The sequence below is a fragment of the Desmodus rotundus genome, chromosome 10 (genome assembly GCF_022682495.2).
Source record: "Desmodus rotundus isolate HL8 chromosome 10, HLdesRot8A.1, whole genome shotgun sequence".
NCBI classification, from domain to species: Eukaryota; Metazoa; Chordata; class Mammalia; order Chiroptera; family Phyllostomidae; genus Desmodus; species Desmodus rotundus.
The window spans coordinates 35,242,270-35,267,107 of NC_071396.1; the positions used below are offsets into that span (position 1 = coordinate 35,242,270).

The window sequence follows — 24,838 nt, forward strand, 5'->3', positions numbered from 1 at the left end:
GGGACTGCTCCCAGGGGTGAGTGGATGAGGGAGCCCTGAGGAGGAACTGAGAGGACCTGCTTTCTGAGAGCACCTAGAATAATACTTTGTGGTTATCACCCACGCAGCCCCAAGACCCGGCCCACTTCCTCAAATCCGAGCCCACACACCTGCCCCCCACCACGTGTCACTGGGCGCTGCAGGCTGGGGTTCTGCGTCATTCTAAAATTCACACGTTCCAGTCCTCACCCCCAGGGGACCGAGACGCTTGGGCTCCCCCTGTGAGGACCCCCGAGATGACACAGGGTTTGTGTGCCGCTCAGGGGTGGAAATGTAGTCCACACTCTGCTCTCCAAGCTGTGGATCCTGGAGAGAAAAAGATCCTCCGCTGTTTCTTTTCTTGAGGCTGGGTCTGCCCAGAGGGGTGTGTTTTTCTTGTCCCATCAGTGCCCTGGCCTAGTTTGGCAGTGCCCGGGCACTTGAACTGGTGAGCCGGGCACAAGTCCACGCTTTCCTGAGCTGCCCCGCCGTCCAGGGCTTCCTCCCGGGCCTGGATAGCCCCCGCCCTTTTGTCTCTGTGCGGGCTTTCCTAGCGGGCTGGGTGCCCCAGAGGGGAACGTCCGGGTGACTGAGCAGGCTCACCTTCCCAGCTCGGCCTGAGGCTGTTTCCTGTCTCATCTCTGGGGGCTCGTTACATCGTTCTGGCAGCCCGCCCATCCCATCCGCCCATGGCGACCATGGGCCACTGGCCCCCGGGCCCCTCCTTCACAGAACGGAGTGAGGCCTGGAACTAGAGCCCGCACCCCCTTCCCTGCCACCTGCCCTCCCCTAGTGAACTCTCACCCGAGCCCCCCAAGGGCCTGGATGCCTAGAGACGGTGGGCTGTGTCTGTGATTTGAAGCCAAACCGTGGAAGTGGAGCGCCCTTCCTGTGGAACCCTCATTACTGCCCATCAGAGTCCTGGGCCCAAGCGGAGGGGGTGCCCCACTTGTGGTCAGGCTGGGGAGTGGGACTGGGGGGCTGTAGGGTCAGCTGAGCAAGTGGAGGCCTTAAGGGGAAGTGACTTGGGTCAGAAGGAGGCAGTTCCAAGCTGTGTGTGGAATTCTGTGCTGCAAGCAGGGCAGCCTTGTGTTCCCGGACCAAGGGGTCCGCTGAGGCAGGAGCGGGAGGGAGAGACGCTGTGTTAGAGATAACAGCGGATGGGGTGAGCTGGGAGGCCCGGTGCCTTTGGGCCTGGCCGTGGGTGGGGGGCGGGGGAAAGAGACAAAAACCTGCCCCTCCCATTCATGAAAGTGTTACTGGGTCCCCTTATTTGGGCAATTAAGGGGAGTTGTTAATTTCCCTCTGCTCTGAAGTGCCTGCCTGGGAAGCTCTGGACAGAAACAGTGTTTCCAAGCCAGGTTAGAAAGAAGTCGGCAGGTCTGGACCCTGCAGCCAACAAAACCCCATGGAGCTGAGAGAACACCGTCCAGGCTCGGATCAGCCTCGTGTCCTCTGACCGCGGGGTGGGGCGGGTGCCCAGGGTCACGGCTACTCTGAGAAGCTCCTGGTGAAGTCCCTGGTACAGGACACTTTTTTTTTTTTTTTAAATACTCACCCAAGGATGTTTATTGAAGAGAGAGAGGAAGTGAGAGACCGAGAGAGAAACATTGATGTGAGAGAGAAACATCATTAGTCAGTTGCCTCCCGTATGTGCCCCAAACCCAAACCTGCAACCCAGGCACGGGCCCTGACTGGGACTTGAACCTGCAGCCTCTTGGTGTTGGGGAAGACGCTCCAACCAGCTGAACCCCCCCTGTCCAGGGCCAGTCCCCTTTCGAAGTCTTTTCCTGGCTGGTCCCTGCTCTCCCTCCAGCGTTGGTCTTCAGCGCTGCCCCTTGAGCTGGCCTCTGCCTGGCACAAGGCCACGTGGACAGAGCCGTGTGGGCGCTGGTGGCCCGGAGTGGAAGACCAGCTTGCCCTTCCCCCTCACTGCACAGCCCGGGCGAGCTCCCACCTCTGCCACTGTTTTCACACTGGCGAGGTGGGAACAGTAGCAGGAGCCGCCTCGCTGGGTGCAGCAGCATCCCCAGTGAGAGGTAGCGGCTCCTCTTCTCCCGGGTGGAAGTGCCCTGCCCGCCCGGCCTGGCGGGGCTGCCGGCATTCATTCGGTCAGCGCTGTCAGAGCTCTGGCTATTTGCGGCCCCTCTGCGCGGTGCCAAGACCACCAGGCCAAGGAAGGACATGGTGCGGACCCATCTCCTGGGGGAGAAGGTGAAGATGGTTGGAGGTCGCCCCGCGGTCCTGCTTCACTTAGCCTTCTTTGCTTTTCTTTTCCTTCTTTCAAAATATGTTTGTTTATTTTACGGAGACAGAAAGTGGGGAGAGGGGGAGAGAGAGACACCGATTGGTTGCCTCCCATACGTGCCCTAATCAGGGATTAATTAAACCTGCAATCTAAGCACATGCCCTAACTGGGAATAGAACCCACAACCTTTTGGTGTATTGGATGACGCTCCAACCAGCTGAGCCACCCGGCCAGGGCAACCGCAGTGCTCCTGGTTCAGCTCTTATAAAGCCCTCTTTTGCCCGGAGAACCTCCTCTGCCCGGAGCTGGACCACTCCCCCCTCCTCCCCGGGCCTGGCTGGCTGTGCTCTGTCCTCTTTGTAACCCACGTTCAGCTGCGTGTTGAGATGCAGGTGTGTCAGCCCAACGAATCTCTAAGCTTGCACAACTTTTGGGGCACATCTGGATACACCTGCTGGGTCATCTTCCAGACTGGAGAGACAGAGGGTGGCATGGGGCCAGGAGAAAAGGCTGGATTTGGGTCAGGTTGTCAGTCACTCCTTGCTGTGTCCCTTTCTTCTTTTTAAGATTCTGTTTATTTAGAGAGAGAGGAAGGGAAGGAGAAAAAGAGGGAGAGAGACACGTGCGAGATCAATCTGTTGCCTCTTGCACGCCCCCAACTGGGGACCCGGCCCGCAACCCAGGCATGTGCCCTGACTGGGAATCGAACCTGCGATTCTCAGGTTTGCAGACCGGTGCTCAGTCCACTCAGCCACACCAGCCAGGGCGCTATGTCCCCTTCTTAAAGCCTGTGGTGCCCCTCACCCGGTGGGTGCTCAGGATTGGTGGAGAGGGCTCTGAGGTGGCCCTCGCTGGGGGGCAGGGGTGAGAGGAGCAAACAGAACCCGAGATTCCTGCGGTCTGGGTCAGGCTGCCCTCAGCAGTTCCTCCTGCCGCCCCCAGCCAGCCCTCCCTGCCTCTGTCCTTGCATTCTGAACCCCCCTACCTGGCAGCGCTCCCCTGTGTCTGCAGCAGACAGTGGCTCATGGGGGGCGGTGGGGGGGGGGGCTGTCCTGAGACATAAAGCCGCCTCCTGCCTTTCCCAAGGCCACAAGCCTGTCCTCTGCTCCTCGCCCCGTGCCGTCTCCCTGGTCACTCTTTAGCCAGGGCTCCCATGTGACCACGGCCACTACAAGGCAGGAGTCAGCCCTCCAGCCGTCAGGGGACACTGCCGGTCTCCTGGCCTTTGTGTCCAGCGCTCAGCGCCAGGGAGGAGGCAGAAGGCGGGTAACAGGTGTAGGTAGGGCTGCGGGGGGCACCAGGCGTCCATTGTCCAGTATCCTCCTGTGTGGTCGCTGGAATTACCCTGTTTCCCGTGTCAGATCCTTGAGGTTCAGAGAGGTCGGCCTGCCGAGCCTGTGGCCCGACCTGCTCCCCATGGAAACGAACCCCTCTGGTCCCTGCACTTGCGAGTCCTCTGAGAAGCCCTTTCAGCGGGGGTCCCAGGGGTGGGGCCCTGTGGCGGGGGCGTTTTGGTGGGGATAGTAGACAGAGACACCTCATTTTACCAGAATTCCCACGAAGGGGCCAAATGAACATACTCACTGCCTGTTTTTGTCCCCATCCCCCCCACCCCCCGCCCATCCTCTGAGGCAGGCGCTGCCCTGGGCTGTGCGGGTCATTCCCTCTCGCACAGGTGAGGGGACGGAGGCTCAGAGAAGCCAAGTCACGTTGTCAGATCACACATCTAGAGAGGCTGGGGGCCAAGCCTCGGGCCACAGCCATCTGCCGTGAGAAACACTTTCTTCCGTCACCTGTGGAATGTACAAAAACCCAGCCCACCGTGAATGATCGGCAGGCTGTCTCTCTCCACCGGGTCGAGAAATCTGTTGGGGTCACTCCCTGGATGGGGGAGAAGGGTCCAGCTGAGGCCCCTGATGGTAGCGCGGCGGTTGGGAGTGGGGCCCACCCAGCGGCGTCGGCCTGGGATGTGACGCCTAGGGGAGCGGGGGGCGCACGCCTCAGACAGGCACTGGCCTACTGGGGGCAGCAGGGCCAGGTTCCAAGCCCAGCGCGCCCAGTTGTCTCCGCTGGGCAAGCATGCACGTCCCCTTACTTACACTTCAGTCCTGTCCTCTGAAAATCACACGTGGTCACGCCCATGTCACGGCAGCCTTGCCAGGATTATAGGCGGTAATCATCCAAAGTTCTTAGTGCCATGGCGTGTCCTTAGTGCTTGGGGGGATTCGGGCCCAGATGACTTTGAGGGAGACATGCAGTGCCCCTTGAGGCTGGTGTGGCAGACACCTGGCCGACAGGGACCTCCACGAGGCCGCACCCCTTGGCGTCTGGGGTCTGGCAGCCAGTTGATGCCTGGCGCCCGGTGGGCTGGGAGCGCGTGGGGCTGGCTGAGGCCTGAGTCCCAGTGTGGGGGAGCTCAGAGAAGGAGACGGTGCTGGGCGGCCCTTCTCTAAAGGGTTTTGGCTGAGAAGCGGGAGGGGAGGCACACATATTTCTAGGATAGATAGTGAAGGAGAACGCTGTTTTCTGCGCGGTGGAGGCTGTTGACTCAGACCCCGTCTCTGTGGACGCAGGTGTGGGGGGAGCAGTGGGAAGTTAAGAGCGGTTAGGCCTGGTGGCCCCACTTTCCTTAGAGGGAGGGGAGGCATCCGTGAGGAGAAAGGTGGAGCCTTGGGCCTCAGGAGACAGGAGGGGTCATTAGGGAGCAGCCTGCACCCCACCCACCCAGCAGAGGCCGGAGAAGCTGATCTTGGTCCTGGGGGGTGGCGGTCAGAGGTCAAGTGCGCCAGGTGATGGCACCTTAGGGCAGGTCCCGGGTTAGGGCTCCACTGGCCGGGTGGGCACAAGGGCATCTGTGATGGGGCCACTGGGGACTGCTGCTGGCAGGAGCTCCTGACCGGGCGGAGCGGGGCAGAGCGGGGACCTGCCTGGAACACCGGATGTTACGAGGCTGAGTTCCCTGCCTCTTTCTTGGTCACCCCAGGCCACGGGTGTGGGGAGGGTGCTTTTGGCACGCGACCCCACGCCCCTGTCGGGGACTCTGCCCGGCACTGGTTTGCTGACTGCAGAGTGCGCCCACCCCTCCAGGCCCACTGGGCTGCCCTGCCCCGGGCTTGGGCGGTGAGGAGTGACGGTGTGTGTCCAGGCCGCTGGCTGCCCTCGTTAGTCACTGAGTCAGCACCCTCCCTGGGAGTCGTGTTCCTGCTGGCACCAGTGGGTCCAAGGGTCCAGGGAGGGGGCCTCCCGGGGAGCAGGTGGTGTCCTGGGCCCAGGCCCTCTCTGGGACTTGGGGATTCCCACAAAGGGGGGAGTGAGTGGACTGCCGCTCTTGCTGGGGACCCTGTCCTGGCTCTGACTCCACTGCAAGCTGATGTTTTTCGGCCCCATCCTGCTGGGGCCTGTGCAGAGCGGGATGTCAGGGACAGGTCATCAGCGGTGTTGTTGTGGGGAGCCACAGAGGAGAGAAAGGTAGGGCAGGGCTCTGAGTCACCTCCCTGCTGGCAGGGGGTGGGGACGGCGCTGAGCCCTATTCCAGTCTTACTCCAGATCACTGCAAGCTTCCAGTTGAGTCACTGGGGAGGTGAGAACCCCTAGGTGAGGCTGGGGGCTGAGTACTTCCTGCATCACATCCTGCCGGTACCCTGGGGCGCTGCAGGTGTCTCTGACACACCCCACTTCCTATGACCCATGAGCCCCAAGCCGGAGCCCTCGACAAGCCACCCGCTTGGGCCTGCCAGGGTGGGTACCAGGGTTACACCCCACCCGGGAAAACGGCCACCGCCTCGGACGGCCTGGCTTTCTCTGTCCTGGACTAACACGCTGGTAGAGGACGCTTGTGGCCGAAGGAGGCACCCTCTCTTATGCCCGCCGAGACCAACCCCCCTCCCTGTCACCTCTGCACAAACAGCACCCCGGGGCGCGCACAAGCACGGACAGGCCCCTCGGTGGGGCTCACACACACGCAGACGGGCAGGCAGGCTCGGGCAGGGCTCACCTAGACGCCTGTGCTGTGACTCTGGAGGTGACCCCCAGGCACTGGTCGCTCAGGCAGAGAACACTCTCAGAGCACCTTGGTGCCAGTGGGGGAGCAGGTCACACACACACACACACACACACAGCATGTGACTGACACCTTCCCGCTGCTCTGCGATTGGCCTGAGACCCTGGTGGGACCAGCCATGGGGTCCAGGGCAGAGCCGTTGGGCAGCTGGGTGGTGGCTGAGCAGGAGGACCGGGGCGGGGGGCGGGGGGGGGGGTTGTGCAGCTCCTCCTCCCCGCCCTGCTCCTTGGTGGCCGTGCTGGCTGGGCTGGATTTTCCTGCGGGGCTTGGGGTTTTGTTTTTGAGCTGCTCGAGTGCTGATCGTGTGCCAGACGCTGTGCCGGGGTGGGGTGGGGGGGCGTGTGTGCAGTTGTGTTGAGTAAGCACTTGGCAGATGTGGCTGATTAGGTGTGTTGTTATTTACATACATAATCTTACTGCTTCTCATAACAAGCCCAGGAGGCGTGGTGCTATTATGCCCACTTTACAGATAAGGAATGTACGGCCCCGAGATGTTACCTGGCTTGTCCTGGTGGCAGAGGGCCCAGTGGCAGAGCCAGGATTTGAACCCAGAGCTCTGCCTCTAGAGTGTGTACTCCTGATCTGTCTCATTGAGACTCCCAGTAGGGAAGCCAGCCCTGGTGCTGTCCGAAGGGCAGGGGGAGAGCTTGTGGGGGGCACGGCCTTCGGGACACCATGGCTTTGAGTCTGAGAGGCATGGGACGGGGGACGCGGAAGGAGTGTCCCCAGATGGGAAGGCGTGGTACGAGGGGCCCTTCACCCAACTCTCCGGGCATTTCTGCCGCTGTTCTCCCAGTGTGACTGCAGGGGGCAGAGGGCGGCCCTGGAGCATCTGGCTTGTTTGGAGAGCACACAGTGGGCGTCCTGGCTGTCCCTGCAGCCGGCTGCGCTCGGCCTGCCTGGCCCTCGGCAGGTTCCCACTCCCTTCCAGGCCTGAGTGGGGATGAGCCGCCACCTACCTGGACTTTAGCTTTTATCTCTGACCTTTGGCGTTTCCGTATTATTCTGGGCAGATTCTAAGGGCAGCTTCCTGCCGAGACACAAGTGCCCCTCTGTGGGCAGGTGGGCATGGGCAAATTCGGACCCGCCCTTGCTTTCAGGAAACCGGAGGGAGGGATCCCTGTAGCCACCTGCCCTGGACTCCCTGAGTCCCCGTGGGGCCGCTGTGAGGGTTACGTTTGTGCATTTTCCCCCTTGACGCCTACGAGAACACCAAAGCCCAGGGGGATGATGCACCCACTGCCCTACTGGGCACCTACGTGGTGCTTCTCAAAGTGTGGTCTTTGGACCTCCTACTCCGGAATCACCTGTGAGCTTGCCCACCTGCACGTTCTTAGGCCCCATCCCGCGTCGGCAGCCTCCTGGTCCGGCAGGCCCAGGATCCAGAGTTGAGATCTCCCGGGTGGTTTTGCCACATCCTGCAGTTCGCATACGGTGGCTTCGAGAAGGAGACCTCCTGAGCCAGCCTCCCATTGCGGCCTCCTTTTTGCTGTGTGTCTTTGTGTCAGTTGCTTAACCTCTCTGAGGTTTGCTTTCTTCATTTGTAAAAGGGGGAGAACAGTCCCCGCCTCCCGGCCTTGGTGTGGGCATGCGAGGAGTTGGTGTCCACGAGGCATCCAGTGTGGCGCCTTCCCCAGTGGGCCTGTGGTGGCCATGGCAGGCCTCTCTCCAGGGCGGCAGTTCCTCCCCGGAGCCAAGCACAGCAAGGCCAGCTTGTTGTCGGCACAAAGCACGAGCAACCTGACAGGGACCCAGCATGTTGGGAAGTTTTTGGTTGGGAGCAGTGGGAGGTTTGTGCTGGAAACATTCCTTGGGCCTCACGGTGTATCCACGGGAAGTGCAGAGGTGTTGGGAATTTGAGGCAAAAGACCTAGAGTCTGATGTGATTCTGGACTTACGAGTCCAAAGAGAGGCCTCAACTGCTCCGACCACAGCTGCCCTGTGTGGTGGCAGCAGCAGACTTCAGGCCGTGGACGTTAGGGAGGACTTCCCCCTGTGAATTCCCAATGCAGCCCAGTTCCGACTCTGGACAGTGAGGTGATTGCATTTCCCTTTTCTCTTTGGCCACTGGGAGGCTCAGCACTAAATGAGTGGGGACCTCTGCCCTGCTTATGGGACCCTGTTCCTTCCTTTTTGGTTTCAGTGTTTCCTTCATAGATGTGTTTTTTTTTTCTCTGCTCCTGACTTCGTGTTTATATTTTGTTACCTTCTTTCCTTTGTGTTTCCTCACTCTTGTGGAACCAGGCTGGGGGTATGTAAAGTCACTCACCATGAAAACACACACACACGAAGCCCTCTTCACAGCTCTCTGTTGGCATGTGACCCTTCGCTTCCTCTGGTTCACCAGACCATGTTCGTCCGTGTGGTCACAATCTGCCGGCCAGTTAAGGGCGCCTGAGCTTGGGCAGGGTGGCTATCTTCTGTCTGTTTTTCTTTTCGTATCAGCTGCATAGAATTTTCAGAATTATTTCTTCCCAAGTCCATTTGCCACCTGGAGCCCACCCTGCTGGGTAGGTGTGTGTGTGTGTGTGTCTATTCCCGTTTTCTTCTTTGTCCTCTCCTCGGGTCTGGGTGGTGTACGTTCAAGTTCCTGAGGTTGAGGTTCGTAACATGAACATCTTGTTTGTTTTCAATTTTATTTATTTACTTTTAGGGGGAGGGAGAAGAGGAGGGAGAGAAACATCAATGTGTGGTTGCCTCTTGCATGCCCCCCCACCAGGGACCTGGCCCGCAACCCAGGCATGTGCTGTGCCTGGGAATCGAACCGGCGACCCTTTGGTTCCCAGGCTGGCACTCAATCCACTGAACCACACCAGCCAGGGCGAACATCCTGTTTAATGAGCGTGTAACTAACTCTTCCACGAGTGACTGTGAAGTGGCTGCAGGTTGGAGACCACTGTCCTTGTTTCTGTGTTGATGGGAGTGTGCTCTGTGCCGTGCTTCCACGCCGTCCTCCTGGGGCCCGCTGCCACTCACAGGCGTGTGTGGAAGTCCCCTGCTTTCTGACGTTCCGACGTGGGCTCCGAAACCACCACTTTGTATTTTAGTTCGCTTCATGTCTCGACCGTGTCGTTTTTTTATGTCACTTTGCTTGTTTTTCTGGGGCTTCTGAAAAAACACCCTTTTCCCCAGCTGCTAGTGTTATACTCAGGGATGGCGTTCTGTCGCCTGCGGCCACATTGTTTAGGTTGTCCCGGTGTTTTCCTTTCCGTGAATGGTACTGTGACTGGCGTCGTTTCCATTCGCCTGTGTGCCTCTGTTTCTTGCATCATGTTTGCGAGGCCGGAATGCTGCTCCCCCCATAAGCCTGACCCCCTTGTCCCCAGCCCCTTGCCACCCACTGCCTTGCTGACCTACCTTCACTCTGATTGGTCCATTGTAGAGGTTGGGTTTGTGTGGGAGGGGTGGCCCCCCGAGTAACATCCGTCTTCCTCTCCCCAGGCTCTGAAGAGCGGCCGTTCCTCAGATTCCAAGCTGAAAACATCTCCAACTACACGGCCCTTCTGCTGAGCGGCGACGGGAAGACCCTGTACGTGGGTGCCCGAGAGGCCCTCTTTGCGCTCAACAGCAGCGCCAGCTTCCTGCCCGGCGGGGGGTACCAGGAGGTGAGAGACGGTGCCCGGGGTTGAGTAAGCTGGGCAGAGAGGGTGGCAGTGCGGAAGGGGGGCAGGAGGACTGACCTCCTGGGCCCGGGGTTGAGGCACACGGAGAGGGGAAAGGAATGGAGAGGCGGGAACCGTGTTTCCACGTGCACACTTACCTGCCCCCTCGCCCTCCCCAGCTGCTGTGGAGCGCAGACGTCCAGAGGAAACACCAGTGCAGCTTCAAGGGCAAGGACCCACAGGTGAGCCGGCACCGGAGCGCATCCTGGGCTGCAGGTGGGGTGCGTCCTGGACCTGAACCCAGGACGGAGGCAGGACCGGGCGCAGCAGACGCAGACAGCTGTGCTGGGCAGGACCTAGGCTGCTGGGATGGCCAGACCTGGCTTTGAATCTTGGACAAATCGATTGGCCTCTCTGAGCCTTAGGGTCCCCATCTGTAAAGATGGGGCTAGTGGTGCCTGTCTCCCTGGACCTACTGTGAGGGACGATTCCATGAGCTAATAGGGGTAAGGCACCTGGCACAGAATAAGTGTGAGCTTCCAGCAGGAACAGCGACTGGGTAGGGACAGAAGCTGTGTCCCTCTGCACTTGGCCCTGACGAGGCAGGCCTGACCAATGGGGGCAGGTCCGAGCCAGCCCGGGGCTCTTCTGGAGGACTCCCCACCGTTCCCAGAAGCCTCCCAGTCCTGAGTCCAGCAGCGGGTGGCTGAGGGGAAGGCAAACAAGCACCAGACTCGGGATCAAGTTACAGCTTCAAGTCCCGACCGCCCCAGACTTCTCTTATTCCGCACATAGTATTTGTTCAGCACCTGCTTTGTGCGCAGGTATTTTTAGGCACTGGAGGCATCACTGTGATAAAGAAGCAAGAACAACAGGCAAAAATCAGTCCACGTGAAAGGTAGTCAGGTTACACACTTCATTTAAAAAACAGAGGGTGGAGTTCCATTAGTGAAAGGGGAAGGTCTCCAGGGAGAACAGTTTTGGGGGACTAGTAGAACCTCCCTTGGCGACGCCATCAGCAGAGGCTGTGTGTGAGTCTGGTCTGGCTGCATGTCTCCTCCTGCTCGGGGCTGTGGCTTCTTCCCCAAGGGGGCTGGGAGAGACCATCCGTCCGTTGGGACTGCAGTTCTGGAGAGTGCTTTCCAACAAGACAGCCCAAAGGAGGCGTTCTCTGCCTCACCCCAGACTTAGGAGAAGGCTGCCAGCCACAGAACTAGCGGAGCCCCAAGGTCCCCCTCCAGCGCACGTGACACGTTTGTGGTCCCTGGTGGGCTCCTGCTTCTGGATTCTCCAGGGTCCCCCGACTTCAGGCATCCCCCCCAGCACTGGCCTTGGGTGTCAGCGGTGACTCCTGGTGGCTGGCTTGGGCCTGACATCCTCTCCCTCTTTCCCCAGCGTGACTGTCAAAACTACATCAAGATCCTCCTGCCACTCAACAGCAGCCACCTGTTCACCTGCGGCACAGGGGCCTTCAGCCCCCTGTGCACCTACATCGTGAGTGCCCTTCCTCTGCCCAGCTGGCCTGGGAGCCGCCCCACTTCCTGCCCCGGGGAGCTGATCTCCGGCACTGACCCCTGGTGCAGGGCAGGGCCCAGTGAGGGCCCAGCGGTGGGCTCCTGGCACCCTTCAGCTCAGCCTGTTCGAAGGAACGGTGCCGGTGATCACCTAGGCGCTAAGATCCTGGCTGGCCTGCAACTCACGCCTTGTAGATGTCTCACAGCCCACCTTGTACACCCTCCTCGACACCCTCACACACACGCAATTCTGCCCCACACTCACCTTAGCAGAGGCTGTGGGTTGGGCCACCAGTCTGGAGCCAGCCAAACGTGGCTTTGAATCCTGTTGCTGCTTCTTCCTGGCTCACATCTCTCTAAGCCGTATCGCCCCTCTGCCTCCTGGGACGACTGGTGCCCACCACAGAGGTCACTGCCAGATGGGGCCCCACTGTGCCCCGGGTGCTGAGGTGGGGAGGACAGCCTGCCTGACCTCTTCCCCCACCCCCTCGGAGTTGTTTTTCCCAGCATAGCCCTGCTTCCCCGCCAAGCCTATTCACTCCCTGGCGCGCCCCTGAGCCTCCCTGTCTGCTCCCCTACAGAATGTGGAGAACTTCACGCTGGGACGGGACCAGGCAGGGAACGTCCTTCTGGAAGACGGCAAGGGCCGTTGTCCCTTTGACCCCAATTTCAAGTCCACGGCCCTCATGGTTGGTGAGTGTTGGGGGCAGGAGGGCTCTGGTGAGGCTCCGTGGGTGTGAAGTGCAGCTGTGACCTTGGACTGCCCTTGGCCTCTCCCATTTCCTGCTCCCTCCTCTGTGCTCCCCAAGTGAGGGTCAGGGCTGGGATCTCTGTTGGTCTGAGTAGGAAGAGGGGTCTGTTCCCATGGGAACATTTTCTTGGCAGATGGCGAGCTCTACACTGGAACGGTTAGCAACTTCCAGGGGAACGACCCAGCCATCTCCCGGAGCCAGAGTAGCCGCCCCACCAAGACGGAGAGCTCCCTCAACTGGCTGCAAGGTGAGGCCCTGCCACCGCGCATGGTGGGCCGGCCATGGAGCCCTGGGCGATGGGGGGCACTGCCCACAGTGGGGCCTGAGAACAGAGCCTCGACTTTTCGGGGTTCCTGGGCTGACTCTGCGCCCCCTGCTGGCTCCCACAGACCCGGCGTTTGTGGCCTCAGCCCATGTCCCTGAGAGCCTGGGCAGTTCACGAGGGGACGACGACAAGATCTACTTCTTCTTCAGCGAGACCGGCAAGGAGTTTGAGTTCTTTGAGAACACCATCGTGTCCCGTGTTGCCCGCATCTGCAAGGTGAGAGGGTGGGCCTCCCAGAGCCCCCCAAAGACTCCTCGGGTCCAGAGTCAGGAAACACCGGGAGGTTTGCGGTTCTGTGAGCCTCTCTTGCTCTCCAGGAAAAACGGCTTAGCTAATGGCTTTTCTCTCCTTTTAAGTCAGAATACCTCTCATTGTTTTCTCTTATGTAAAAAATGTGAGCTACAGAACAGAAAAGTATGTGCAGATATCATAAGACAAAGAGGTGGTATAGCATAGTGACTGAGAGCCTGGGCTCCAGCCCTGGGCTGGAGTTCATTAGAGCATCGTGCCTATGCGCCAAGGTTGTGGGTTCGATCCCCGGTCACAGCACATACAAGAACCAACCAATGAATGCATGAATAAGTGGAACAACAAGTCGATGTTTCTCTTTCTCTGTTTTCTACTCTCTCTCTAAAATCAATTTAAAAAATGAGCCTAGACTCTGGGGCCAGGCTGCATGCACTCAGGACCTGCCTGTCTTATGAGCTCGGGCAAGTCCCGTACCTGCTCAGTGACAGCTCCCTGGTCTGTCCAGGGGGAACGGTAACCAAACCTGCCTCCTGGTCATGTAGGTTACACTAGTCCATGTAAACCTTTTAGGCATGTGGCGGGCAACAAACTAAATGTCAGGTATTATGTTGTATTCCTACTTCCCTACCACGCAAAGTGACCGCTGTGAACATTTTAGGAGGTTCCTTGCTGATCCTTTCTTTTTTGCATACTTATAAATATATATATTTATAAGAAAACTACTTGCAAACGAGAATTATACTGGAAACGCAGGGCTTGAGTGGGAAGCCATGACCTCTTTCCCCCGCCCAGGGCGACGAGGGTGGCGGGCGGATCCTGCAGCAGCGCTGGACGTCCTTCCTGAAGGCCCAGCTGCTGTGCTCGCGGCCGGAGGACGGCTTCCCCTTCAATGTGCTGCAGGATGTCTTCACGCTGAGCTCCAGCCCCCAGGACTGGCGTGACACCCTGTTCTACGGGGTCTTCACGTCCCAGTGGTAGGGCCCCCGGACCTAGCTGGAGATGGGAGGGTGGGGGTGGCCAGGCTCCTGGGCTCAGCGGCCATTTCTCCTGCAGGCACAGAGGGACCGCAGAGGGCTCTGCCGTCTGTGTCTTCTCCATGAAGGACGTGCAGAGGGTGTTCAGCGGCCTCTACAAGGAGGTGAACCGGGAGACGCAGCAGTGGTACACTGTGACCTACCCGGTGCCCACGCCCCGGCCCGGCTCGGTGAGGACTGCTCCCTGCACCCGGGTGGGGTGCTGGGAGGACGGGGCGTCTCCCCCGGCCAGGATGACTTGGCTTCCCCAAGTCGGTTTTGAACTTGGGGACAAAAGTCCCGGCCTGATTGTCCCACTGAGACAGATGTGATCTTCGAACCTGTCTCGGAGTGGGCAGGGTGTCTCGGTCACTTACTGCCCGCCTGTGTGACTGCCTGTTCACGCGTACCTCCCTGATTGATGGCGGTGACTCCTTATTTAATTGTTGAGTGAGGAGTGTGGCCAACCCGTGGAGAGGCAGTTCTTCCTTCTTCCCTTCCATCGGGGTGTGCCCCCCCGCAGAGCAGACCTGGAGCAGGGTACGGGTGTGTGGAGCACGTCTGGGCGTGGTTCTGCTGGGGTGTATATCACCAACGCCTGTGCCTCACCCGCCCCCCCCCACAGGACACCTGGTTAGAGAAAGGGTGCTAATGGAGCAGGAAGTGTGGTCCTGCTGCTCCTGCCTTGGGGGCAGGACAGGAAGCAGCACAGCAGGGAAACGACCCAGTGGGGGCCCTTCGGTGCCCACACCCTGGGCTTTGCCCTCCAGATCAGCATCTGGGCTCTGCAGACCTGCAGCTTCCGAGGGAAGGCCAGACACCCCCGCCTTCCTCTGGAGAAGCTGTCCTGGCGGGATCCAAGGGCCCATCCCAACCCTCACTCCGCCGCCTTCTCCTGCAGTGCATCACCGACAGCACCCGGGAGAGAAAGATCAACTCTTCCCTGCAGCTCCCGGACCGCGTGCTGAACTTCCTCAAGGACCACTTCCTGATGGACGGGCAGGTTCGCAGCCTCCTGCTGCTGCTGCAGCCGCAGGCCCGCTACCAGCGCGTGGCTGCTCACCGTGTCCGTGGCCTGCACGGCACCTATGACGTCCTCTTCCTGGGCACCGGTGAGTGCCTGACGCAGGGCAGGTGCAGAGGTCCCAGGGCGTGGCTGTAGGGTGTGGGCAGCAGGCAGCACCCAGGGCCTGAGTACCGTCCTCACTGCAGGGGATGGCTGGCTGCACAAGGCGGTGAACGTGGGCCCCCGAATGCACATCATTGAGGAACTACAGCTCTTCGCTCTGGGCCAGCCCGTGCAGAACCTGCTCCTGGACCCTGGCAGGGTAAGCAGGTGGAAGAGGCCGGTCAGGACCCTTGGGGTGCTCCTCTACAGACAAGAATCAGACAGTAGGGTATCGGGAGGGCATGAGAGGAGGCCCTGGGGAGTGGCTCTGATTGGGCACCTGAGCCGGGTATGGCTGTGGGTGGTGGCCCTGGCTGCCTCTCATGCCAGCATCTGCGCAGGGACTATTGTATGCTGCCTCCCACTTGAGTGTGGTCCAGGTGCCCGTGGCCAACTGCAGACTGTACCGGAGCTGCGGGGACTGCCTCCTGGCCCGGGACCCCTACTGTGCCTGGAGCGGCTCCAGCTGCCAGCACCTCAGCCTCTTCCGCCCTGAGGCGGCCTCCAGGTGAGAGCTTCTGAAGGCCCCATCCTGCCCACCTGTCCATCCCTGTGCCCTTGGCCTCATCACTGGCCCCAGGCCCTCTGTAGTCACTGCGAAGCTTCGCCTGCCACCACGGTCTTGGCGTAATGTGATTATGAACTCGCTCCTCTTCTGACTCTCAAAAGTATTGTAGTGCAGGTGGTAAATTGTGTGCCTTACCCACCCATAAGGCAGGGACGTGATTCCGAAAATTAGGAGTTGTCGTCGTAACTCTGAAAGCTTGGCGGGAAAGTTGGGATTGGCGCATGAGTATATTTAAACAACAGAAAACGAGGGCTACGCAATAGTCCATTAACGAATGCGTTAAAAGCCGTTTTCAACAGAACTGGTCCAGGTTATAAAATGTTCAGGTAGACAACTTAGAAAATGGAGATAAGCCCAATCAAAATACAGCAACAGCTAATCCCACCACTAGAGAGTCACAGCGGGAACTGGGTGTATTCTCCCTGTTTTTTCTACATATGTGTAAAATAAGTGCATTTTAAGCAGAAACGGGACCTACCTGCTTATGGTGTGTCCTTGCTGCACACAGGGGGACAGCTGGTGCCAGTTGTTTTGGTTTTTTTTAAAGATTTTATTTATTTATTTTTAGAGGGGAAGGGAAGGAGAAAGAAAATATCAATGTGTGGTTGCCTCTTGCTTGCCCCACCCCCCCCAGTGGGGATCTGGCCTGCAACCCAGGCATATGCCGTGATTGGGGCTGACCCTTTGGTTCGCAGCCTGTGCTCAATCCACTGAGCTGCAGCAGCTGGTGCCAGTTTTATACGTCGCAAAACCAGATGTGAACGCATACACGTACCCTGGGAGGGACACACCAAAAATGCTCCGTCGTGGTCACTGGCTGCTGGTTTGTGGGTGATTTTTACAGTATTTTTATTTTTATTGATTGATTGATTTTGAGAGAAACATCAATTTATTGTTCCACTTATTTATGTGTTTCCTGGATGATGTTTCCGGGTGGATCGGACCCACAACATTGCGTATCAGGACGATGCTCTCACCAACTCAGCTTCCCGGCCAGGGCCTACAGCATTTTTAGCCTTTGTGCTTGGCTGAGTATTTCTGAGTTTTTCTGAGTACATCGGGAATTACTTTTCTTCTTTATTACATTTTACTGAGTCAGTGCGTCTGCGTTGCTTTAAACAAGACAGCTACGTATATACAGAGCCAGGTGTCCTTCCAGACTTTTTCTGAATGCTCATACTGCTTTTGTAATTCGGGGAAGCATTATAGTGACTTTTATTTGAAATACTGTGAAGACTGAGGGCCTGCCTTTCACCCCTGCTCTGGCCCTGGCCCTCAGGGCTGCACCTAGGGTGGGGGTGCAGGCTCACGGGGCATTCCTGACCTACCCCAGACTCTCTCTGGTCCGCAGGCCATGGGTCCAGGACATCGAGGGGGCTAATGCCAACGACCTCTGCAACGCTTCCTCGGTCAAACCTTGGGTTGCTGGACCAGCAGGTAAGGTCCTGTCAGGATGGAGGGTGGCAGGGGCCAAGTTGCTTAGGAGGTTCCTGAATTCAGGCGCTGGTGGGTGTTAAGTGCCTTTCCTCCTGTCCTCGTCCATCCCGCCTACAAGCAAGGTGCTGGGACGTGAGAGTCACAATCCCCATGTCCTCAGAATTGCCTTTGAGGCCTGATGGGGGCAGCCCAGAGGGAGGTGGGTGAGTGGGGCTGCGGCGGATGCCAGGCTCCCTCTACCCTGTGCCTCTCCTGCCCACAGACAAGGAGCCCTGTGAGTATGTCCAGTTCCAGCCTAACACGGTGAACACCTTGGCCTGCCCACTGCTCTCCAACCTGGCAACCCGGCTCTGGCTGCACAATGATGTCCCTGTCAATGGCTCTGCCTTCTGCCGGGTGTTGCCCACCGGGGACCTGCTGCTGGTGGGCAGCCAGCAGGAGCTGGGGGAGTTCCAGTGCTGGTCTCTGGAGGGAAACTTCTGGCAGCTGGTGGCCAGGTATTGCCCAAAGGTGGAGGACACGGTGGCAGGCCGGAGTGGAAAAGTGCCTCTCACGTCTCGGGTGAGCGCGCCAGCCCAGGGCAAGGCCAGCTGGGGTGCAGTCAAGTCCTACTGGACCGAGTTCCTGGTGATGAGTGTGCTGTTCGTGTTCGCCGTTGTGCTCCTGATTTTATTCATCCTCTACCGGCACCGGGACGGCATGAAGCTCTTCCTGAAGCAGGGGGAGTGTGCCAGCGTGCACCCCAAGACCCGCCCTGTGGTGCTGCCACCTGAGACCCGGCCGCTCAACGGCGTAGGTCCCCCGAGCACCCCACTTGACCACCGAGGCTACCAGGCTCTGTCGGATAACTCCCCAGGGCCCCAGGTCTTCACTGAGTCAGAGAAGAGGCCGCTCAGTGTCCATGACAGCTTGGTGGAGGTGTCCCCGGTGTGCCCCCGGCCCCGGGTACGCCTGGGCTCTGACATCCGGGACTCGGTGGTGTGACAGCTGACTTGTAGAGGAGCCCGCCTTGGCTTCAGGGGCCGTGAAAGCTCAGAGGGCGCTGGCTAGACTCTGGTGCCCAGCCCTTGGGGACGGCGGGGACAGCTGGCCTGCTGTTCAAGCGCCGAGGCCCCTCCGACCCAGATGGCCATGGCCCCAGAGGTCCCGGCTGAAGACGGGCACCTGCCTGGGTGGGTAGAGCAGTGCTCCTGGTGTAAACTGAGCCTTTTGTTTAAAAAAAAAAAAACACTGAGAATGTGAAATGAGGGTGAGACCACAGAGAATGCCGCACACACAGCTGCTCCAGGTCCGCCCCCAGCCTCGCAGGCTCGCAGCCTCTTGGGGGCTTTGGGGACTCTCCGGCGTGGTGGTTTGAGACAAGCGTCGGGAATCCCTCACCCGCTGGCCTCTTCCAACCTCTGCCTTATTCTACTGCCACAGGTGGCCCCTGTCACCCAGAGCCAGGGGCCCCCTCGGGCTCCGTGGGTCCTACCTGGCCAGCTGGTTAGCTGGCCAAGTTGTTGCAGCCGCCATCCTGTCGCCTCAGGGACCGGAGGGTATGCTGGCACTGCAGCCCTGGCGGGGCCCTGGGCTCGAGCCAGCTCTGGAGCCTCCCGGCCTGTATCAGGCTGTGGCCATGTTGACAGCAGGCAGCGTCAGCTCAGGAGAGTTTGTGACGATGTTCACCTTTCCCTCAAATTCTGGGAAGAGACTGTTGCCTGCCTTCCTCCATCCAACCTGAAAACCCATGTGACACTGTCCCGTCACCCACACTGGCCTTGTCTGGAGGCCTAGTCCCCCTTCACCCCCACAGTTCACCCGCCTCCACTCTAAGGGATATCGACACTGCCCAGCACAAGGGCCCCAGTTTTTGTGGCTTTTATATATTTTTTTTTAAATAAGATGCACTTTATGCTTTTTTTTTTTTTTAAATAAAATCTAAAGAACTAAAGTTGAGTCACGGGCCTTCCTCTTCAAGGACTATTGCTTCTTGAGGCTGGTCTGGTTTCCTGAGTTCTGGGGGGCTCTGCACCCCCAATTTCCAGGGGCTAGGGTCCCAGAGTCACCTCAGCCCTTACTCTGCTCCGGGGTCAGGGCACGGGCCAAGGTTTTTTGTTTAACTTTAATTTTTTTTTTTAATTTTTAAGATGCTCGCACAATAAATTGCTTTTTCCTTTGGCAAAAGGTTTGACAAATGCTACCACATGCAGAAATTCATGTGATGACTCCCGTAATCAGGATGCAGCGGATCCCCCCCCCCCCCCCCACCCGCTACCCCTTCCTAGTCTCCACCCCACGAGGGCTTCCTGCTGGTCCCCACAGTAGAGGCTTAGGCCCGGTGTGACCCAAGTCTCCTAGGAGTCCAGTCTTTTCTTACACTGGCGTTTCCAGTACTACACACAGGGTGAAAATTTCTAAACCTTTATTATTATTGATTAGTAGAAACACACACCCATGATGGTGGCAATGAGAAGGGGTGAGGCCCTGACATGGAGGGTCCTTTCCTGCCCAGGGACCAGGCTTCACAGTGCCAGCTCAACCAGGCCAGCTTGGCCGGCCCTGGCCACACAGATGTGAGCTTGGCCACGGCTCAGCCATGGGGAAGTTCCGCTACAGGGTGCTGGGCGACAGGCCAGGGCTCCCGTCACAGGACGATTTTGAAGGAGCTGAACAAGAGAAGAGTGGGTGGATTTTCTGGGAAGAGGAGGGTGAGGCCTAAACCCAAACTTACCCACCACTCCCCTAAGATCCCTCGGGGTGGGCTGCGTTCCATGTCTGGCAGTCCCCTTCGGGGTACTCAGAGGAGGCAGGGCTTTCACTGGGCATCACCCTCATCGTCACATTCCAGACCAGATGCCACAGATGGGACCACTGTCATACCTGGCAAAGTCCGGTGACCGGGAAATGACGTGCTGGAACTCGGAGAGATTGATGGTCCCATCCCGATCAATGTCAGACTCTTCCAGGATCTGGGGAAGGGAGAGCGTCAGCCCATAGCCATCCTTGGGCTCTGCGGCCCCGTCCCCCCTGGGGCCCAGCCACTCACGTTGTCGATAAGCTGCTTCATCTCTGAAGCACTAAGCCGCGTGTCCTCGCCCTCTCCGGTGAGGCAGTTCACGAGCTGGCTCAGGTCTTCTCTGTTCAAGGTCCCGTCGTCATCGAAATCTAGAGGCAGACGCAGGGAGCCCAAAAGGACGCGGTCGGGATGAGTTCCAATGACCCCCCAGCTCCCAACCAGCACCACCCATAAGTCCCCGCATGCCCCCAGGCCCCTCCCGGGCCTCACCAAATATGCGGAAGGCATAGTGGGACTTGATGTCTGGCGTGGCTGTGTCACTGAACACGCTGAGGAGGTCCAGGAAGTCCTCAAAGCTCAAGCTGTCTCTGGTTGGGGAAGTTGAGAAGACCTTGCAGATTCGCTCCTTGAAGGGGTTGGCCTAGGAAGAGAGCCTCTGTGAAGGCCGCAGGACGCAGCCCAGGTCTCGCTCAAACCCTACAGGGAGCTGGAGGGAACAGTCCACAGGACCCACGCCAGGACCACAGGCTCATGGGAGACTATGACCAGCACTTTTCGGAAGGCAGGAGGACCAGTGACCCAGCTGGAGATGGCTAGTGGGAGTCAGAGGTTAACCCACAGGCAGGCCGAGGCGGGGCAGAGAAGGAAGAGGAAGCCATCCTAAGCAAAAAGAACATCTAATTAAACATTTACTGTGCTACATGCACTAGGCCAGGCCTTTTGCGTAGACATTTTCACAGCTTCACAGTGCCAGCTCGACCTGCGGAGAGGCAGTCAGCCTCTGGAACAGGATTTCTCAAACTTCAATGTGTTCCTAGAATCCCAGTCTGAAAAACACCATTCTAGCTAATCCCACTGGGTGATATAGGTAAAGCCCTTGCCCCCAGGAAGTTAGGGCTAAACACAGAAAAGACCAGAGTGGGACCGGTGACTGCATGATCTCAAAAGAACAGCAGAGGCAGGGTGGGGGGCTGGCACCTTGAGCTCTGGAAGGCTGAGAATCTGCTCCAAGGACACTCGGGCCTGCAGTGACCCCTCCACGCCCCGGTGCTCCTGGGGAAGCAGCTCACAGAACCGCCTGTGGGCTCTGGAAGAAGGAGGGGAACCCATTGGCCCACCTTCCTGTGTATTACATCCCCACTCCTTGCCTGCTGCCCATTCCCCACCAGGTGAGGAGCTGGGCCAGGTACAGAGAACTCCGGAGTCATGAGGCTTGATAAGTCAAAGGGAGATCCGTCACAAGACAGTACAGGCTGGGAGTCTGTTCTAGCAATAGGTTATCTACTGAGGGCCTACTGTGTGCTGGACGCCTGGTCGAGAGCTCCCTGAGGGGTGGAAACGTCGCGGAAGGAGCCGGAAGTTGGCACAGAAGAACACGGGGAAATAAGCAAGACTCCAGGGATCCCCTGTTCCTCAAGGCCTCCCTCCTTTTAGCAGCTACTCCGAACTGTCTCGGCTGCAGCACCACCTACTCACCACTGGGATTTCTTTAGCCAAGGGAGGCCCTGGCCATAAAACTGCCAAACTGGGGCTAGGAAGGGAGTTCCAGCCCCAGTCCAATTCCTCTCCTGAAGTGTCGTGTAAGGCAAGGTACCAGGCTTCTCTAGACCTGTTTCGTTGTCCCCGTACCTCCCTCAGGAGGATTAAATGAGGTAACGTAGGGTAATTTAGCACCGTCCCTGGCGCAAGGTAAGTGCTCGATAAGCGTTAACGGTTCCTGTGTTACTCAGGTAAAGTTGGGAGAAGGAGCCACGCTCCCCAAGGCTTCTCTGGAGAGCCACAGCAGCCCCCGCCGGACTGGGGCTGGAGGTTCGGTTATGCAGAAGCCAGCGGAGCACAGGGCCAAAAAGCGCCCAACTTTGGCCGAAGGCTGTACAACTGGGTCCCCGACGCCAGCAGGGAGGGTGTGCCGGCAGCAGGGCGCAGCCCCGGGCTCCGGGCACTGGGCTCCAGTTCCGGCTCAGCCGCCGACCTCAGACGGGCCCCTGCCGCTCCCTCTGGGTGGCCTCAGTTTCCCCGCCGGTAAGAAAGAGGACCCCGAAGCCGTCTCTAGAGGATCTCGGAGGCGAGGTTCGAGACAGCACTTACAGGAGGATTTCCTGCTTGGTCAGGAACGTCAAGTCCTGGAAGGCGGAACAGGACTCAGAATCAGCCGCCGCCCGGAGGCCGCACCCGCCCTGCCGCCGGCACCGGGACGCCGCTCCCGGGCACACGCCCGCGCGCAAGCTCCCCGGGGCCCGGTGTCCCGCGCACCTGGTATTCTGCCAGCAACTCCTTGGACAGACGGCTGCCCGAGCTCCCCATCGCCGCGCCGCGCGCAGAGTTCCGCTAACTCGTCTCGGGACGCCGGCAACTTTCTCACTTCCGCCCTCCTGCCGCGTCACCGTCCCGTCCCCTCAGCAACCGCTTGTGGAGCCACCGCCCCCGGGCCCGCCCCCTCCTTGAAGCTCCTAGGAGTTCCCAGTGGGTTCCGCCTCTAGCTGCCGGCTGCCGGCGGTCCCAGGCGTGTTGGAGGCGGGGCCCAGGGCGGGCCGGACGCTCCGGGGCGGAGCCCAGCCCACACGGCCCCGCCTCCTGAAGTTGGGCGGGGCGAGCCAAGCGGCGTGCCTGCGTACGGACGTGCGCGCTCTCAGGCTGCGCACGCGTCGAGAGTAGCACTACCTTGGTGTGGCAGCTGTAGGAACTTTGCGCAGGTCATGCGGTAGGCCCTCCTCACTTGAAGTAAGTGCTGGCGGCAACCTTGGTCGGGCTCCGGTAAAGGGCAGCAGGAAGTCTGTGGAACCAAGGCAGCCTGGAAACTCGCTGAGTGACCAGGGGCCGTCGGCTTCCCCAGTGCCGCAGGACGGCTTTTCCATCCAGACGTTATACTACCGGGTCCCTGCCTCACGTGTTGCAACCCCTATGTCGCCTCTCCAGAAAAAAACAAACTTGTTGCTCACTGAGGATGTTTATTGAAGGCCCACTGAGTGCCAAACGCTGTGCATACTTATTTCCATTCTTATAACAACCCTTCAAGGTAGGTTCCCATTCACAAATGCATGAATGAATGAACTTGCACTATTGCAAAAGGTGAGGGTTCCAAGCTACTGAGAGGAGGAGGTGGCGAGATTGAGTAGAACTGTGGGGTCCCTCCCCCCGTAAAAAGTAGAAAAATAATGGGGCCAAAGGTAAATTGTGATTTTCCCCTGGATATTAAAATAAGGGTTGTGTTTTTTCTCCATTAAAAGTTCACCCAACATATATAATTTTTAGAATATATCACTTTTGTAATCAGAAGAACAAGTAAAGATTATTTGAAAATAAAATCTCTGGAAATGGAATCGCATCATGCGTTTTCTCCCCTTTTATGACTGTTTCAGGTCAGCTCCATGGCTGTTCCACATGGTTCAGATGAAACTTCCTATTTGCTACCTCCAAACAGGGAGGACTGGGAAGAGCAAGGCATTCCTGATTTTGTCTACACGCAACAGGAACTTCTGTGGGAAGGGATTCAGTGGCCAAGGAATGCACCCAGTCGCCCGGACAAGCTGCCTGGGCCTCAGTCTCGTTTTGATTCTGCACTCTGCTTTGCCTGGAGGCAGCGGATGGAGCTGGGGCTGTTTCGTTATTGCCTGGGGGAGCTGCAGACCCAAACCCTCCCTGGTGCCATGGGTTTTGTGGCTCAGCTGAATGTGGAGCGAGGGGTGCAGAGGAGGCCCCCTCAGAACATCAGCAGCGTGAGGCAGGCATTTGACCCTAAACAGTTTAACTTCAACAAAATCCGGCCCGGAGAAGTCCTCTTCCGTTTGCATCGGAAGCCTGATCTCCCAGGTGTTCAACAAGAGGATATCTTCGTGATAATTAATGTCAGCCCCCTGGAGTGGGGCCATGTGCTGCTGGTGCCCGAGCCGGCCCGAGGACTCCCCCAACGCCTGCTGCCAGGTGCACTACGGGCTGGGCTGGAAGCTGTGCTGCTGAGCTCACACCCGGGCTTTCGTGTGGGCTTCAACAGCCTGGGTGGCTTGGCCTCAGTGAACCATCTCCACCTACATGGCTATTACCTGGCTCACAGACTGCCCGTGGAGAGGGCACCAAGTGAACCCCTGGACCCTGGGGGCCATTTGCACCTGCTCCAGGCTGTCCCAGCTTCCGGCTTCCTCTTTTACACCAGTGGGCCAGGGCCAGACTTGGAAGCCTTGATAAGCAGGGTGTGTCGAGCCACTGACTATCTGACTGACCATGAGATTGCACATAACCTGTTCGTGACCCGGGGAGCCCCACCTGGACAGACTTCACCTTCCTCAGCTCTCACAGGGGTCCGGCTCATCCTCTGGGCCCGGAAGTCCAGCTTTGGGATAAAGGAAAGTGAGGCCTTCAATGTTGCCCTCTGTGAGCTGGCTGGACACCTCCCTGTCAAAACATCCCAGGACTTCGGCAGCCTGACAGAGGCAGCTGCTCTGGCCCTCATTCAAGACTGTCTGCTGCCCCCAGCCCAGGCAGAAGAGGTACAGGCAGCACTGGTGGCCTTGACTGCCCAGAAGGAGCCATAATCCTCCGGAAATATTTATTTTTGCCACTGGTCTATGTCCCTCTCAGGAGACCTGCCTATCACGGTCATTTGGGCACTTTCATGACTGCCTTCTCACCTGTCTCAGCCTAAGAGGGACCAAAAACTGATAAATATGATCTCTTTAAAGAAGAGAGACTTGGGAATAAATGGAATGAATGAGCTCTCATGGATATATTTGCTTCTCACCTTTCTTCTTGGACAAACCCCCAGGGATGTCAAACCTACTGTTGACAAAGGGGGCGTGCACAGGAGTTATATACTCCGGAACTCTTTATGGACTTTTCCTTTCAAATCAAGTCTTAGAAAAGTGATAGTTTATGTGCCTCTGGCATGGTGC

The 24,838-nt window shown here is 58.5% G+C and overlaps 3 protein-coding genes across 9 annotated transcripts in view; 2 read left to right on the top strand and 1 right to left on the bottom strand.

Moving 5' to 3' along the window:
- SEMA4B (semaphorin 4B) overlaps window positions 1–19,100 on the top strand; it is a 32,084-nt gene extending 12,984 nt beyond the window's left edge. For 3 of the 5 annotated variants that reach the window (XM_053912822.2, XM_053912823.2, XM_053912824.2), the window contains exons 3-15: window positions 9,768–9,931; window positions 10,108–10,170; window positions 11,324–11,422; window positions 12,024–12,135; window positions 12,328–12,441; window positions 12,584–12,735; window positions 13,561–13,742; window positions 13,822–13,972; window positions 14,683–14,893; window positions 14,994–15,109; window positions 15,291–15,457; window positions 16,869–16,954; window positions 17,217–19,099. In XM_053912822.2, coding sequence (XP_053768797.1) covers window positions 9,768–9,931; window positions 10,108–10,170; window positions 11,324–11,422; window positions 12,024–12,135; window positions 12,328–12,441; window positions 12,584–12,735; window positions 13,561–13,742; window positions 13,822–13,972; window positions 14,683–14,893; window positions 14,994–15,109; window positions 15,291–15,457; window positions 16,869–16,954; window positions 17,217–17,938 — 2,339 coding nt within the window. In that variant the 3' untranslated portion in view covers window positions 17,939–19,099. Of the gene's footprint in view, window positions 1–9,767; window positions 9,932–10,107; window positions 10,171–11,323; window positions 11,423–12,023; window positions 12,136–12,327; window positions 12,442–12,583; window positions 12,736–13,560; window positions 13,743–13,821; window positions 13,973–14,682; window positions 14,894–14,993; window positions 15,110–15,290; window positions 15,458–16,868; window positions 16,955–17,216 lie in introns of all 5 variants that reach the window. The other 2 variants (XM_053912826.2, XM_053912821.1) reach the window with 1 other exon arrangement.
- Window positions 19,101–19,341: 241 nt separating this feature from the next.
- On the bottom strand, window positions 19,342–22,411 carry CIB1 (calcium and integrin binding 1). Its single transcript, XM_024561741.3, has 7 exons — window positions 22,206–22,411; window positions 22,041–22,075; window positions 20,931–21,039; window positions 20,223–20,373; window positions 19,983–20,101; window positions 19,817–19,905; window positions 19,342–19,602 (listed from the first exon to the last, which is right to left on the bottom strand). The coding sequence occupies exons 1-7, from the start codon at window positions 22,254–22,256 to the stop codon at window positions 19,581–19,583; spliced, it is 576 nt and encodes a 191-aa protein (XP_024417509.1). The 5' UTR covers window positions 22,257–22,411; the 3' UTR covers window positions 19,342–19,580.
- Window positions 22,412–22,546: 135 nt separating this feature from the next.
- GDPGP1 (GDP-D-glucose phosphorylase 1) lies at window positions 22,547–24,610 on the top strand. 3 transcript variants are annotated; one of them, XM_045196406.3, is made up of 2 exons: window positions 22,547–22,673; window positions 23,312–24,610. In XM_045196406.3, exon 2 carries the CDS (start codon window positions 23,321–23,323, stop codon window positions 24,479–24,481), a length of 1,161 nt encoding a protein of 386 aa, XP_045052341.1. In that variant the 5' UTR covers window positions 22,547–22,673; window positions 23,312–23,320; the 3' UTR covers window positions 24,482–24,610. The 3 variants fall into 3 exon arrangements, with proteins under 3 accessions (XP_045052341.1, XP_024417473.1, XP_024417474.1); XM_024561705.4 differs by having other exon boundaries at window positions 22,600–22,968; XM_024561706.4 differs by having other exon boundaries at window positions 22,604–22,653.
- The last annotated feature ends 228 nt before the right edge of the window (window positions 24,611–24,838 follow it).

Bases quoted from the DNA above. Each gene is read 5' to 3' on its own strand.
- CIB1 (XM_024561741.3), bottom strand. From the start codon at position 22,256: ATGGGGAGCTCGGGCAGCCGTCTGTCCAAGGAGTTGCTGGCAGAATAC. The intron at 22,076-22,205 runs GTGCGCGGGACA...TCCGCCTTCCAG, and splicing joins AGTTGCTGGCAGAATACCAG to GACTTGACGTTCCTGACCAA. The intron at 20,102-20,222 runs GTGAGGCCCGGG...GTCTGCCTCTAG, and splicing joins CTATGCCTTCCGCATATTTG to ATTTCGATGACGACGGGACC.
- GDPGP1 (XM_045196406.3), top strand. From the start codon at position 23,321: ATGGCTGTTCCACATGGTTCAGATGAAACTTCCTATTTGCTACCTCCA.